This window comes from Eremomyces bilateralis (assembly GCF_010015585.1).
Source record: "Eremomyces bilateralis CBS 781.70 unplaced genomic scaffold P152scaffold_23, whole genome shotgun sequence".
Taxonomy (NCBI): Eukaryota; Fungi; Ascomycota; class Dothideomycetes; order Eremomycetales; family Eremomycetaceae; genus Eremomyces; species Eremomyces bilateralis.
Genome location: NW_022985089.1, coordinates 161,737 through 176,207, shown reverse-complemented (window position 1 = coordinate 176,207; position 14,471 = coordinate 161,737). Strand labels below are relative to the sequence as shown.

The 14,471-nt window shown below is 52.5% G+C and overlaps 6 protein-coding genes across 6 annotated transcripts; 2 read left to right on the top strand and 4 right to left on the bottom strand.

The window, feature by feature from the left end:
- Window positions 1-3,377: 3,377 nt before the first annotated feature.
- On the bottom strand, window positions 3,378-4,426 carry P152DRAFT_516571 (ribonuclease III; the record flags this gene model as incomplete). Its single annotated transcript, XM_033682955.1, has 3 exons — window positions 3,901-4,426; window positions 3,611-3,846; window positions 3,378-3,425 (listed from the first exon to the last, which is right to left on the bottom strand). Exons 1-3 carry the CDS (start codon window positions 4,121-4,123, stop codon window positions 3,378-3,380), a joined length of 507 nt encoding a protein of 168 aa, XP_033531265.1. The 5' UTR covers window positions 4,124-4,426.
- A 500-nt stretch (window positions 4,427-4,926) lies between these two features.
- P152DRAFT_461321 (Prefoldin beta-like protein) lies at window positions 4,927-5,968 on the top strand. Its single transcript, XM_033680099.1, has 4 exons — window positions 4,927-5,044; window positions 5,122-5,212; window positions 5,407-5,599; window positions 5,666-5,968. Exons 1-4 carry the CDS (start codon window positions 5,008-5,010, stop codon window positions 5,696-5,698), a joined length of 354 nt encoding a protein of 117 aa, XP_033531264.1. The 5' UTR covers window positions 4,927-5,007; the 3' UTR covers window positions 5,699-5,968.
- Window positions 5,969-7,124: 1,156 nt separating this feature from the next.
- Window positions 7,125-7,747, bottom strand: P152DRAFT_155357 (uncharacterized protein). Its single transcript, XM_033673962.1, has one exon. It carries the CDS (start codon window positions 7,579-7,581, stop codon window positions 7,165-7,167), a length of 417 nt encoding a protein of 138 aa, XP_033531263.1. The 5' UTR covers window positions 7,582-7,747; the 3' UTR covers window positions 7,125-7,164.
- Window positions 7,748-8,679, bottom strand: P152DRAFT_155407 (uncharacterized protein). Its single transcript, XM_033673963.1, has 2 exons — window positions 8,608-8,679; window positions 7,748-8,556 (listed from the first exon to the last, which is right to left on the bottom strand). Exon 2 carries the CDS (start codon window positions 8,385-8,387, stop codon window positions 7,914-7,916), a length of 474 nt encoding a protein of 157 aa, XP_033531262.1. The 5' UTR covers window positions 8,388-8,556; window positions 8,608-8,679; the 3' UTR covers window positions 7,748-7,913.
- A 96-nt stretch (window positions 8,680-8,775) lies between these two features.
- Window positions 8,776-10,372, top strand: P152DRAFT_468282 (uncharacterized protein; the record flags this gene model as incomplete). Its single annotated transcript, XM_033680816.1, has 5 exons — window positions 8,776-8,941; window positions 9,451-9,455; window positions 9,550-9,736; window positions 9,833-9,960; window positions 10,151-10,372. 5 exons carry the CDS (start codon window positions 8,776-8,778, stop codon window positions 10,370-10,372), a joined length of 708 nt encoding a protein of 235 aa, XP_033531261.1.
- Window positions 10,373-11,141: 769 nt separating this feature from the next.
- On the bottom strand, window positions 11,142-14,367 carry P152DRAFT_461320 (dynamin-A). Its single transcript, XM_033680098.1, has 4 exons — window positions 13,998-14,367; window positions 13,540-13,935; window positions 11,884-13,491; window positions 11,142-11,823 (listed from the first exon to the last, which is right to left on the bottom strand). Exons 1-4 carry the CDS (start codon window positions 14,094-14,096, stop codon window positions 11,512-11,514), a joined length of 2,415 nt encoding a protein of 804 aa, XP_033531260.1. The 5' UTR covers window positions 14,097-14,367; the 3' UTR covers window positions 11,142-11,511.
- Between the last annotated feature and the right edge of the window lie 104 nt (window positions 14,368-14,471).

Sequence of the window (14,471 nt, the reverse complement as noted above, 5' to 3'; positions counted from 1 at the left end):
CTACCAGTATTAACTAACCATACCGCCAGTTCGTTCATCGTCACTGCATCAGCGTGTCTGTTGTCACAAGCATCGTCATCAGAGTCTACGTTTGCCTCTCACCGCCTCATACCCAGTTAACTCAATGATGCTGAATGTAAACTTCAGTACTTCGTCCTCGTTGGCAATATCATCATCATTTCTCTGATCGGCCTTGATTAAAATATTTAAATATCCGCCATGTTTTACCTCTCCTTCTTCGTTCCATATTCTTCACATTTCCCTTCACTTCTCACCGCGTACAGCTTGAGCAACCCCGTCTTGAGGTGCTCTGAACATGGTGATCCAACGTTGCATATTGCAGTCCCAGTATTTCGAAGAACGCCAACCATCATGAACTGGTTCTTCCGGTTCGCCTTTCTCTCCTTTATATGCCTTGTAAAACCTAGCCTTCACTGCGGCCAACTTCTTTGAGGAGTCTCGCGCAGTGGACATGCGCAGATACCCAGATATTGACGACGAGCCCGACGTCCAGCTCGGCGATTCCGACTACACGGTTTCTGGCTACTTGACCTGGACGGGGCAGATCCGGGCGGATGGTCCGAATATCACATCGAACGGAGTCGACATCGTGGACGTCTACACGCAGATCGTCGAAATGAACCCGCAATACCGTCCAATCTCCGGCGTGCGTCCCAAGACTGAGGAAAAGCTCTCCCGTCTGCCTGTAGGTGTCCTTCCAACAGTTCAACCTATCGTTGGGTGACTAACCCACTGGAAAAGGAGGATTGGCATCCCTGGTCCTCAACTCTAGAGTGCTTGCGGAGAGGGTTCTACCCAGCGAAAACCAGCGCCATCCAGGCCGGCCGCGACCGCCTGCGGGGTGTCAGGGGATGGTGCAGCCTTCGTCCCAGAAAGGTCGCTGCAGGAAAAGATGCAACGATGGGGTCTCCGAGAAGGGGGAAATAGCGAACTACGTCTATGTACATTATCAACCTCAATAAACTCTAATCTGCAGAAGAACGCTGGGTCAATATCTCTCATGAATCCTGTGGTGTACCTATGTAGGTGATCATACCTTCAAATTTTCAATTGCTTCCTGCCCAACCACAACGCCACGTCCCTTGGCAACCCCTCGAAATCGCCCATATCTCGCAAATGCGTGAAGCCCTTCGGAAGCGTGAAACAGCCGCTTTCTATCGTTTCATACCCCCATCCCACGCCACGACGGCAGCGTCATCACGTAGGAGAATTCCCAATCCATAGATTTTGAGTCGTGTTCATCCAAATTTAAGCCCAGCTTGCCGCTCAAGTCTTGTTCGCCCTCAACCGACTCTCTAAACGGTGCTTCGCTGCAACGTTTAGATCGGGATGAAGTCGATAAAAAGGCACAGGCAGTGGCCAATCTGATTTCGTGGGCGTGTACCCGTCGTTGACCAAGGCGTGGAGCAACGGGAAAAAGGGCTACTGGACGACATTTTGCGCAGAATATGCTCGTAACACAAGAGAATCCATTCTCATCACGATCAGATGCAGTTTCGAATCGTGGGACATCCAATAGGTTTTGATAAAAAAATGTTATCGGTCTCTCAGGCTGGTTCAACCTGTCTATCGTTTGCAGGCGAGGGAGGAACCCTAGCGTCGTGTAATTCATCGAAAGAAATAACTCACGAGCCTGGAATGAAGAGCTGGGCTGGGGCGATAGGCTCAGATTGAACGGGGAGCGGAGCAGGCTAATAATATCGAAGCTGATGTGCACTGCCACAATCCACATGCATGTTTGGGCGTTGCTCCCGGCAACAGGCCGCGTTACGATTCTTAGTTGTCCTTTTTTCTTCGCATTTGTACAGCTTTTCGATGAAATTCAGAAATGATATCATATTGCATCCACCCGGCCGGACGTTCAATGAGGATCTAAAAGACTTACACTTATCCGCAGCATCATCACTGCCTCCGACATCCTTCTCCATCACGAAACTATTCGACGACAGCTTCGACACTATTTAAATACATAGAAAGGAGCGCAGTTTGATCGGCGAGAGCGTAGTGGAAAGTTGAAAGCATCATATCATACGCTACATGTAGGCTTTAATGCATCGCAATGCCTATGGCGCAGTAGTGTTCTTCAGCCTACGCGTCTCATTTTCCCATCTTCAAATCGTCTCCAAAATTCAATTCCTCCCTCAATTCCTTCCGAGTCGACGACTATCCAGAAGCCATCATCCAAAAACTCTATCCATTTTCTAATGGTCCATCGTGACGGGACGAGGATCATGACTGAAAAGCCTATCAGTCTTCCCATCCATCCTGCACGGTAGAACAAGCACACGGCATCAGATCAGTGCCTTGGTGTTGGTAGCGCGTTATAACACGGGCTTAGAAAGAGCCCTACGAATTCTTGTTCTGGTAATTGGAAGTTCTGGTGAGACCGTAGTTCGCTAGGGATCCTGGAACAATGAATCGGATGGGTGGGCGACGAGACTTCAGGACGAACTCTCGAGTGAAGCCTTCGATTTGGTTTTGGTGAAGTTGCTCGGGCCCGAACCATCCAAATGAGGCATTGGGTTGCTCTTCGAAAGTATCGTGGTCTGGATCCGGACTCACGACAAATTTTCCTATTTCGATTAATTGCCAGTAGTATTGGAGTGCATGTTCAAAGGGAATCCACGATGACCAAGTAAATTCGTAGTCCGGGCCATCGTCGTCTTCATGATAAGACCGCGCCCGTCGTCAAAGGTATTCATGGCTGAAATCCAGAGTAAAACGCAGTTATATCCCTCATATGAATTGAACCACAAATCGCCTTCTTCGGCTCCGTCTCGAAGTTCATAATACGGGAAGTGGACGTGTGGTCATCTTGGAGCTCGAGCCATGTCTCTATAGGAACATAGGCAAATCATTGCTTTAAGATAGGCTAACTTGCTTGTTGTGTGCCAGAAGACTACACTTCGTGGAATGTCATGTATACAAACTTCAATAAAAGTCTAAGAGCTGTCGATTCGTGGCTTCGGAAGCAAATTTGCTTTCAAACCTCAATTCCAATACTTTAGCGCGAACAGGGATGGATATATTTCTCATACCGCGACCTCCACCCGCACTTCCACCCTGTCACATTGTTACTTCTAAGAACCCGCAGGCGGGGTAGATGTCTCCTATCAAATTCTCATTAGAAGCCACTCGGGATGCTTGGATACGAACAGATAGAGCGATCTTAATGAGTGTCGTCACCGGCACGGTGGAGCAGCCTCCCCGAGCACCTCTGAGATGGACTGTCCTCCGGCGAGTGAGGTCCGAGACCTCATAAACGCGAACGACGTCTCTCTCGCCCTATACCTGGGGTTTCTCTGTATAATTGTATCCCTCTTTGCTACGAAAGCCACCTCGGCGACGCTATGGCATTAGCCTGGGTTATGATTATATAATAACATAGCTTCGCCAAGGTGGCTCTGTAGAAGAGTAGTACATACGTCATTACGGAGTAATTATGCAACAATTAATTATTATACAGAGAAACCCCAGTTCTGATCGCGAGAGAGATGTTGGGCGCGGTTATCAAGGGACCAAGACAAAGACCATGTGAGTTGAACAATAGCACCAATGACATGAGTGAGATAGTACTTGGTGAACTTACAACTTCAAGGAGAGTATGGGTTAGGCCGAGTGTTCCCATCACCTGCGCCAGGGCAGCATCGCCACCATCGATGAAGACGGCACCAAGGATTGCCTCCACCGTAGTAGCCATTGTTTTCGCTGACAGGGTTGTGGTTCCAGGATTGAGCATCACGCAAGGTCGGAGTTCATGCGCGAATCCGATAGCCGCAAGATTGCGGTTTCCCAGGACAGCCTGGCGAATTGTATCCCATTCACCTATGAAAATGAGCATGTTGTCATTGGAAACAGCTATGCAAAAGCTCACAGTACCTTTTTGCAGATCAGTATCAACCCACCTTCGACAAAGGTAGCTCGAGGCCACCGAATCTCCATACACGGCCATGCGGTCGTTGCGTGGAAGCGCCTGAAAGACCCCGTGAAAGGGACCACTATATGGGAATGTACTAAGCGCGATTGCACAAAGCAGCTTGTCACCAAAATCGTAAGAGACAATGGTTTCGCAAATGGTGACCTTTCCCTCCAAGCTGGCCATGGTAGAAGATAGGCGTTGTTTAGGCGATGTTGAGAGACAGTGTTGAGAGAAGGAAAGAGGAAGTGGAGAAACGATCGAGAAGAAACGATTGAGAAGAAACGGTTAAGGAGAAACGATTGAAGAGAAACGATTGAGAAGTGGTGCCAACCGAAGACATGGCTGGTGACCGGTGTGACACAATCAAGTAAGGGAGACCGGTGTGACTATAAAGGTTCCGGTGAAGGATATCATTAGGTAGTACCAAACTCCAGGAGTGGTGGCAGCTAGACGTTACGCTCTCCTCGGGGTGGAGGAGAGGAAGAAAGGAAGCATGTTGTCTTGGATCATGGAAACGGAGAATACTATTCTGGAAATACCCTAATAAACTCAAATCCACAAGAATGGGCGGCGGTGGCTCTTAGTCGTCTAGGGGGACGGTGGAGGAAGGGTGCCAGTGGTCTTCTCACTGAATGGCAGTTTTGCACAAGACTTCCTTTGGATTCCCTTTTGCAGTGGTATCCAGCGGCAAGCCTGGGTTGATTTATTTTGGTGAGTGATATTAATGATCTCCGACTACTAGAAACTTCATGAATTCATGGCCATGTTCACTTCGGCTGAATTGATTGAATTCATCGGATCACAAATATACTGGGTAGTTGATGCCTCAGGAATTAAGGCAACAAAATTTGGTCCTGCTCAACCCACAGCTCCTCCATTTCACATGAGTGGATCAGCCCAAGAACTCATATTGATACGGGTCGAGTACGTCGAGTCCATCCTTCCATTTCTACCCTTACTGTTACGACTGGGACCATTTGATCTCAGCCGTCATAATGAGTATTTTGTGATCCCATCCTCCATCCAGAGAACCAAGGAACGTCAGGCGAGATATCAATTTTGCAACCATGTCACAGAACAAGGTACCGGCGAGGAAGCAGCAAGGTAGGTTTCGGAAGCCTTGAATCTCGGAGAGAGATCAGAGCCGTGTATCCAAGATGCCGATGCTGATGGACCGACAGACCTGCAGGCGCAGTATTCAAACTACAAAAACACGCTCCAGACCATAGCGCAGAAGATCGGGGACATTGAACAAGAGACGGAAGAGCACAAGTATGCGTGATCCTATCCTCTTTTCTTCACCGTGTTTTCAGTTACCATATTTCCCTCTCCATTTCAGAATTATCGCACACAAATCCTCCCTACCGTGGTCATTCTTGTCTTCTTCACATATCTCCCAAGTAGCGGTGTTTCACCGCCTCTCTTTCCACTGCCCAAGACTCCAACTGACCCGCCTCCCCGATCAGACTCGTTCTCGAAACCCTCACGCCGTTGGATGACGACCGGAAGTGCTTCCGGCTCATCAACGGCGTGCTGGTGCAGCGGACGGTGAAGGATGTCGTCCCAGCGCTGACAACCAATGCGGATGGACTAAGTAAGGTGCTCGAGGACCTTGTGGGCCAGTATAAAACCAAGGAAGCGGAGATGGAGAAGTGGAAGGTGAGTAGTACCAGGCTATCTCTCGCGCATACGGGCATATTTTCGCGGTGCTAACCACCCGAGCAGAAGGACAACAATATTCAGATAGTGCAGCAATAAGGCAAGCCGGACGAGAGATGGGGTGTGTGGAGCTCGTTTGAGAGAAGTAAATCGTCTCTCGTAAACGGATGAACCGCTTGCGCGGTATGGGAGACGTGGTTTGATGGTGGTAGCGGCGAGGATCTGTTCATGGTAGAAATGAATGCGGATTCCGACTTACTGTCGCGCACGTAGGCTGTTTACATCGAACGTGCTATTGCGGATGACGTCCTACCATCAAAGCCGGATATATATTGTATAGTACCCAAACATACACCGATTTGCACCTGTTTCATGCAAGTATTTCATTCAACAAGAGTTGATAAATCCCCTGTGCTCACTGCCGCAACGCATATCGATTTTCCTACTTGATCCACTTCGATAAAGCAACGATGTCACAAGTCAAAACCGATGCAATAGCTACATACTGCCATGGATGGACTTGAAATTTGGCCATACCCATCGATGTGTTGGCGACGCAGGACATGCATGACGCCAGCGCTACCTTGATGCTAGTCAACAGACTTTCCCTATTACCTATGAACATGGAACATGAGCTCATAGGATACCCAAGGCTAATTTTCCGTGCCAGGAACATGATAGATAGACAGCACAGCATGCAGCGAACCTGAAAGCTCTCGTCGGAGACGTCGTGGGGCTGATTGTTAGGGCTGTCGAATGAGGATATGGCCTCTGCTCCGTTGGGAGACCCCATTTGAAAGCTCTATTCCGATGAGGCAGGAATATGGATGAGCTGCCTCACACTTGAAAATGATGCAATGCAGCCCAAGGGGGATCTTGAATGAGGCGTGCTTTCAAGGCTGCCGCTAGCTTCCAAACATCATCCCCCTCGAGCCCTCTGTCAGCTATCGCAGCCTCGTCATCGATGCCCATTGCTAGCCAGGGGGTTCATGGACAACACAGCACAACCATAGCGTTGCTAGCGTCGCTCCGCCCGTCAGATAATCGCATAATGAAAGAAAGGGATTTCTAGTATGCACGCGGTATGACCGGTATTGGTCCTGGCTAAACGCGAAGCTGCTGCTGCTCCCGATTAAGACTGGGTTGGTTGTCATTGACCGCAAGTCCAACTTGACCGCTTTTATATCTACATGAGGGGATGGTTGTATCAAGAATGAACTTTCAAGTCGGAACTGGGAGAGAGGGGTATCCCTTACCCGCCAAACGCCAGGTTGCTCCAGGATCGAACCGCAGCGGCAGAGAGCCAGGAACGGGGATGTGGATTCGGAAGCGCGGGACGGGCAGAGGTCAGCAGGATCCGTTGGTGATTTCAACGATGAGCCAATGTGAATGCAGCAAATGGCGATGGACGAGTAGAAACCGACGATTTATGATGAAAAGCCCCCCTCGATCAGCGCCAACCAGCAAATCGCGATGCAGCAGCTGAAGCTCGCGGTCGGATTCGTCCTTTTATTCCAACTAGGACCCCGGATGGTGGTGCATGTCCAGCAAGGCGATTGGACATGTCAAGCTGCTGGCAGAGTAAAAAACAAACATCCCACTTCTCCATGCATCCCTCTTCCATCGACTCGATGATCGATGGTGGTGGAGAGAGTATTGTTGTCAATGCTGCGATGGGGAGCCCAGGGACGGGTGAGCCCAGGGACGGGTGAGCCCGACTTCAGCTTCAGAATACGGTAATGTGGCTTCGTCACAATATTAACGAGAGAATCAGATAGAATAGCAACAGAATGAGATAGGAGAGAGCAGCAGAGAGATGTTCCATCCTCCGCACCTCCACGTTCTCGCTTCACTCTTCCCGCTTCCCTTCCATCCTCCCTCCATCTTTCCACCTTTCCATCCGTCCATTCGCTCCTCCACATGAACCTGCAGCTCTCGTGCCATAACAATACCAAGGACCGTAATAGCAAGGACCCTCCCATTCAGCCGCCCAACGCCCAGCAATTGGCCGCCCAAGGCGCGTGTCTCCTCAGTGCAGCTTCTTGACGCGCTGTTGCTGCCCTTGTCCTTGTCATCACCAGCTCAACTTCGCATCAGTTCATCGTGAACCACCATACTACTTGCCAACCTTCTCCACCGCTCATCGGTTCACACGTCTTCCAGTTCGTTCGCCTTGCTTGACAGTCCCCACGCTGCATGCGCCGCCTCTTGATCGGTTGCGAAAGATTAGCCTTGACTTCGGTCATCGTACTGCCCCCGCCAACACTGTGCTTATTGTGCCATATTCATCCGTAAGGTCAGTCGCAATTCGGCCCTAGAATACCTGTATTGCCGTCATCAGAATTCCCTGTTGTCTGTATGCACCCGGAACCCCGTCCCTTATCCTCTGCGCTCCATTGCCTCCTACTGGATAAGCATCGTCCCTTGAAAGTACGGGGGGCTTTAGTAACGTTACGTCTCGAAATAGATCCCTCATCCTTTCTCCCATCCATCCGCCTGCAGTTTCTACGCGTCGTGGCTCGTCCCGATTCCTACATCGCCTTGCCCGCTTCAGTGTGTGGATGAATTTGGCATCGGCGCTGCTGCAGTCATTCCCAACCCTTCGTCCCCGAATCCGGCTCATTCCCTGCTGCCCATTGATCGCAAGACGCAAACCCCATAATCCGGATTGCACTACCACCGCGACTTGCAGAGCGACCCCGTACAGCATCAGACGGCCCTTGACACTCCGGCTAGCCGCATCCCGCATGGTCGCCGGGCCATAACCCTGTGGAGAGTGACACAACATCTCCGGGTTGGTTTCAATACACCTATCTCAGGCCTCGCGTGTGCAGCACCTGGAACGAACCACGGCCGCAACCCTGGGAAACCCGGGCGTGGATTGGAGAACGGAAAGAGGAACCTACGCTAACGGGCCGCAGAAACGGTCGCCGTATCGCCCGCCCGCTCATCTCGCGCTGTGACGTGGTTGCCAGCGAATAGATCTTCGATCCGTGAGGCCTGCCAGCTCAGCGAATCCGCACCAGCCGCATAGCCGGACGGTATTCGCCTTACGAACAGCAGCAACCGCAGCAGCGGTCGCGTCACCGATACACCAGCGGCCAAGAACACGGGGGCAAGGAACGCCTCCAGGACTATCTGTGTGAGGGAGCTGCTGTGCGCTCCCGAAAATAAACATGTCCGCCTCCCCACCCGTGAAGAAGTCGGACGTGGAACCTGGAGCCCAGTCGCAGGACGAAGCCGACACGCCTATGGACCGCGAAGCTCAGGAAACACAAGGGCAGGGCACTGGGTACGAATTCGAAGTCAAGGAGCAGGACCGATGGCTGCCCATTGCCAATGGTACGTGAAATTTGTCAATTGTTTGCTGTTTTTCCTGTCGTGTCGTTTTGTGTTGTGTTGGGTGAGATGCCCGTGGCTCGCGGCTTGTTGCTGGTGCAGGTGCTGTGGTCCGGATTCTGGTGTTGATGCTCCAGTCGAAATCATCTGTTTTCTCGAGCTCCGCTGTGATTTGCGCGCTGGTCCGATTCCTTCCTCCTATCGTCTCAATTCTTTTGTTTATTGTTCAGTTGCAACCAATGCGGAGGAAGTGAAGGCGACGCGGTGCGCGCTTCTGCGTCCTCTCATCACGGCTTTCCACTCACCTCGCCCAATCCACGTCTTCTTCCCCAGCCACGTCTGTTAAACGCCGCATTTGGCAGCCCTTTTTCATCAAATCAGCATCGATCTACATTTGGCTCGGTCTGGGGTGCATGTGGATTTCGTGGTGCTCAAACGGTCGACGTGCATGAGCTCAAGCACTCTCCCACCACCCACAACGCACCACACAGACGCGGGCACATCTACACCAGTGTTTGTTCGGGCAACCAACCAACCAGACAATGTCTTCCACCAGCCAGTCTTCATCCTCGCCTCCTTTGAAACAGGAGGAGCATCAACATCAGCAACAGCGGCGCGGCTCGTCCAGGCGCTCGACCTCAGCGGATCATGTGGTCTCCGATGCTAACATCCGCAACTTTGCACCAGTCGCCCGCATTATGAAATCGGCCTTGCCCGAAAACGCGAAGATTGCCAAAGAGGCAAAAGAATGCATGCAAGAATGCGTCAGCGAGTTCATCTCATTCATCACCAGCGAAGGTATGTGTTTCCTGTTCTATTGGACAGTGTCGATTGTCCGATACCTGAGTCCCCCTTGAGGACACCCTGCTAACCCTTGTATTTTCCGACCATTAGCGTCAGAGAAATGCCAGCAGGAAAAGCGCAAGACCGTGAATGGGGAAGACATCCTATACGCGATGACATCTCTCGGCTTCGAGAACTATTCGGAGGCATTGAAGATCTACTTAGCACGTTATCGAGAGGTAAGCTGCCCATAAGAGCACCCATCCCCTATTTCCATTCTTCCACATCATTATTCCTGTCTTGTAACCCATTTTCCCATTTCCCATTCCCCTTTCCTCCCCACCCCACTCGATATATCCGTCCCCACCATTTTCTCTCTATAAAAGATGTACAACCATCTCTGAACCTCCTATTGATTGGCGCCACGAGACCCTCCTTGCAAACCAAAACAAACCCGCCACCGGACCCTTCCCACCCGGATCCGCTCCTGGCCCCGGCGACCACGATGCTGCAGCCGCGGGGCCCGATGCCCCATACGGCGGCCAACCCGCTGCGGCCATACTAGGAGGGGATCTCGGCTCGCCGGAGGAGCAGGCGACAGCGTTTGGCTATACCGTAGCCCACAACGGCACGGGTGCGGAGGGGTTCTAGGGGAGGTCGCGGCGGCGACGGGGGCGGAGGGGAGGAGTCGGCAGCAGAAGAGAAGGCAGGGGCGGGAGGTCTATGACGTTATAGGAGAGGAGGGTGTGGAGAGCAGGTTGATACGACGGTTGATATATCGTAAGAGAAGACGAAAAGTATACATCAGGAGCCAACTAGGGTAAGTCTTCGCATTCGACACTAATCCGCCCCAGCAATAGTATCATCCCGACGTTTATAAGCCTCTACTAACCGCTGCTAGCACCTCCCAGCTCGACAAGAAGCAACCAAAGAATGAAGCGGGATATAGGGGTGCGCACACATCGTCATTCGTTTCATTATCCATATCTTCTTCCACGCGTCCTCCTACACCGATCAAGGGAGCGGAATGCGTCAAAAGTACCCATCGCGGCTTTCCTTCTTCCCGAACGTCCGCCCCTCAGAGCTCAGCGCCAGCCGCCACTCGCTGCTCGTGACCCAACCCCTCAGCGCGGTGGGTGCGGCGTTCGGCCTTGTCGGTGTACTGTGACCATAGCCCTTTCTTAATACCTGTACATTGCGCGAATCATCGAGGATCGGTCTTTTCGGAACAAATCGCGCGGGAGTCGAACACAAGATTGGCCGGGATCCTCTCGGGAGGCGACGGCGAAGGGCGGGCTGGGTCTGAAATGGGCAATGGCAGGGATCGTTCTTCTAGCTTTTCTTCCGATCGCGCATGTAGTCAAATGGAAACCATCGCCTGAAGCTGACGGTCGGACTCGGGGGGGACGCGAGGTGAATCGTCGACGGACAAACGTCACGCAAGGGGACCGCGACTGAAAGGTGAAAGTGGACATGTTTTCATATATCTACATCTGTCGACCGATGTCTAGCCGGCCGACGCAAAAGGTGATTCCGGGGTAAGACATCATATTCCATACAGAGTGACAGTTCGGTCGTTGCCGAGAAGGAGACGAGAACGCCCGAAACGCATGTGGAAGACTGGAGAGACGCGAAGAAATAATAACAGGGGAACACATGCAACGTGATCAACACAAGTCCGCCGTCCCAGGGGATGGCACTCCATGGAAAATGACCCCGCCAATTCCGCTCGACATTCATGATGTTACAGGCATTCGCAACCACCTTCCCGACCCTTCCCCACCGCACGTTTACAGCACCTCCCCAATAATCTTCGCCGCCTCCTTATACGTATTCAACAGCTTCTCGCACTTCTCCCGCTCCGACTTGATGTTGTCGTCCTCGTACAGCAGCTCCTCGAACAGATCCTCCTTGTACAGCGAGCTGACCAGCCGGTTCTGCACCACATCCTTGGAGTGGTTGACCAGCAGGTGCATCACGGCCTTGGGGACCTGGTCGGCGATCATCTCGCGCACGATATTGAAATATGAGGAGATGAGCCGGCGGATGAGTTCGGTTTCGAGGGCTTCGCGCTCGCTGAGCGCGGGGGTGTCGTCGTAGGGCTGGGAAGGGGGGTGGTTGTTAGTGGGTTTGGATTGGATGGGAGGGGTGACGGAACTTACGAAAAGCGGGTCCTCCCCTTGAAGGTTAGGTTCTATGTCTTCCAGCACGCTCTCCGGCATTCGGGTGTCTCCCCGTCGGATACTGCCTGCGAAACTGGGCTCCGCGTGTGACGAGACCTGCCTGCTTACGGGTCGGTCTAGCGCCACATGTGTCGGAGGGATCGTGTTGCCGTTCCCTTCCTTCCCGAAGAAATAGTTGAGGAAGCTGTCCCTTGCACCTCCCGGTACCTGTCCTCCCAGTGCCTGTCCGGGACGTGCAGCCGGAGATGCGGATCGCCCCTGTTGTAGTGTTGCGGCCAGACTATGTGTTGTTCCACGGGCGCCGTTCGGAGACAGGCTCCGACTCATCTTGCTCGCATGGCCCCGCATGGGGAGTTCGACGTGTTGCGCGCCCAGTTCCTCCTCCTCTTCAGGGGTTTCGACCCCGTTGACGCCGTTCAGCTCCTTCATGCGCCTGCGCTCTCGTTTCCGTCGCTCCTCGGCGAGGGCGATCTTTCGCTCGCGCTCCTGCTTGTCGTTGATGACGGACGACATTGCGGCGGCGGCGCCTAGGAAGTTGGGGTGGTTCGTGTTGATGTAGGCGCGTTGGATGGAGATGAGCGACTCGACGTAGTGGGAGCACGGGCCGAGCCGTTCGCGGAGGAGGTCGGACACTACTTCGATGAGTTTGCCTTGGAGGCGAGGATAGCGGCTAAGCTCGTTGGAGCCGCAGGTATGGCAGATCTTGATCAGCTCCTCATATACCAGCTCGACGCATCGTTGCCCGGGGATCTCGAGGAGCTTGATTTGTGGTTTGACGAGGAGGTCGAACGCCCCTTCGGGGACGAACAAACTGGGCCGTGGACCGGTTGAGTTGCGGATGGCGGTCCGGATGTCGAGGACGGAAAGGTTGGTTGTTGGGTCGATTGTTTCTAGGGAGTTTCCGAAAACAGAGTTGAAGATATAATATATCCTCGCACCGCCGCAGAGTTCTTTGGTGGAGATTTCGGACGATGTACCGTCAATCGATGAGATGAACGATGTTGCGAATCTCGTCATGAGCTGCAGAATGAGTGATCCACGGTGCTCCTTGCCGGTGAAAGCTGCATCTCCATAGCTTGCAAGCTCCTGTTGCGTTTGACCCATCAATGTGTTCAAACGCGCCTTGATGTCCGGAAGACGGTCTCGAATGTGCGACATGAGCGTACCGTTCAACGTCTTCGCTAGGTATTGTGTGCCGCATCGGTTCGCCATGTTTCGATACGCCGGATGTGACCTGAAGAAATGCCTCTCTGCATCCAACGCGTCAGACATGGGTTTGTTGCCTTGGATGTCCTGCTGTGACCGGTTCACCGCCCCTATAAAACCGAGTTTGAGAGGGTAGACACGGCCGGAGAGGATGTCCAGAGCGTTGGTGCCGTGGTCCATGAGGTCCAGCTTCGTGAGCACACCGATCGTGCGCTTGCCCATAGGATCCACATGTCGTGCCAGCTTCAATGCTTCGGAATTGACGATATCGACATTGGCGGGAGAGACCGCTAGAATGATGCTGTTGGGCTTTGCGATATATTCGGAGATGAGATTTCGGGTCTGCTTTTCGATGTCGCCTGGCTGGTCTCCGATAGGGACCTAAACGTGTCAACTGGATTTCGAGCTCGAAAAAGAAACCGCTCGTACCTTCGTGAGACCCGGTAGGTCAACCAATGTCAAACTTAATACAGAGGGAGAGTAGATCTTGAGATTGATGGGCTGTCTGCTGATCCCTTTATTGCTGCCCGCGATCCTTGCGGTCTCGCGCTCGATCTCCTGCTTCACTTCCTGGAAATCCTGGAACCGACGGCCCGGCTCATGAAGGAACTCCGCCCATTCATTCTGCCCGGCCACGCTCGCTGGAGTATGAGGAATATGCACTTCGTCATTTCCGGGCTTGTCTTCTCGATCGCTTGGGACGTTGATGAGTTGGAGGATCAAAGGTCTTCGTGTGACGATGCCGCTTCCTCGAGGAAGGAAGTCCCTGCCAACGATATTCTCGAGCACCGAGGATTTTCCCGATGATTGCGATCCGACCACGACCTTGAGAAAGGAATATTAGGATGCTATTCAGTGGGGAGATCGACGGGGGAGAAGTGACGTACTATCTGAGGCAAATCCAGAGAATCATTCCCGATCGTGTTGAAGACCAGGTCTTGCAGCTTATTGACGATGTTCAGGAGATCCTCCCCGAGAGACGCCATGATTTCGACTCCGTTCTGATGAGCGAAAGAGAGATGGTGGAAAATTTGAGGGTAAAGGAGATGTATTATTGAAGTCGGGTAAACAAGGACTCCCGACTACAGATTTCCACAGTGGCACGTCGCGACCGGGAGGAAATGTAGATGATCAATATACAATGGCAGTCAAGGCCAAAAGGAGTGGATTGAAGGCGAGTGGGAGAATGGAGGAGCGCGTCGAAAGCATCAGATGGGTTGCGCACGCGGTGGGGAATATGTTGGGTGAGGATATCTGTAGTTTAAAGGCACAAGGTCACAGCGTTTGAGATGTTGTCGACTGGTCGCTCCTGCGTTCTGTTGCTCGGCTGCGGTGCGTCAACGCCGAGATTCTTCCTCTCC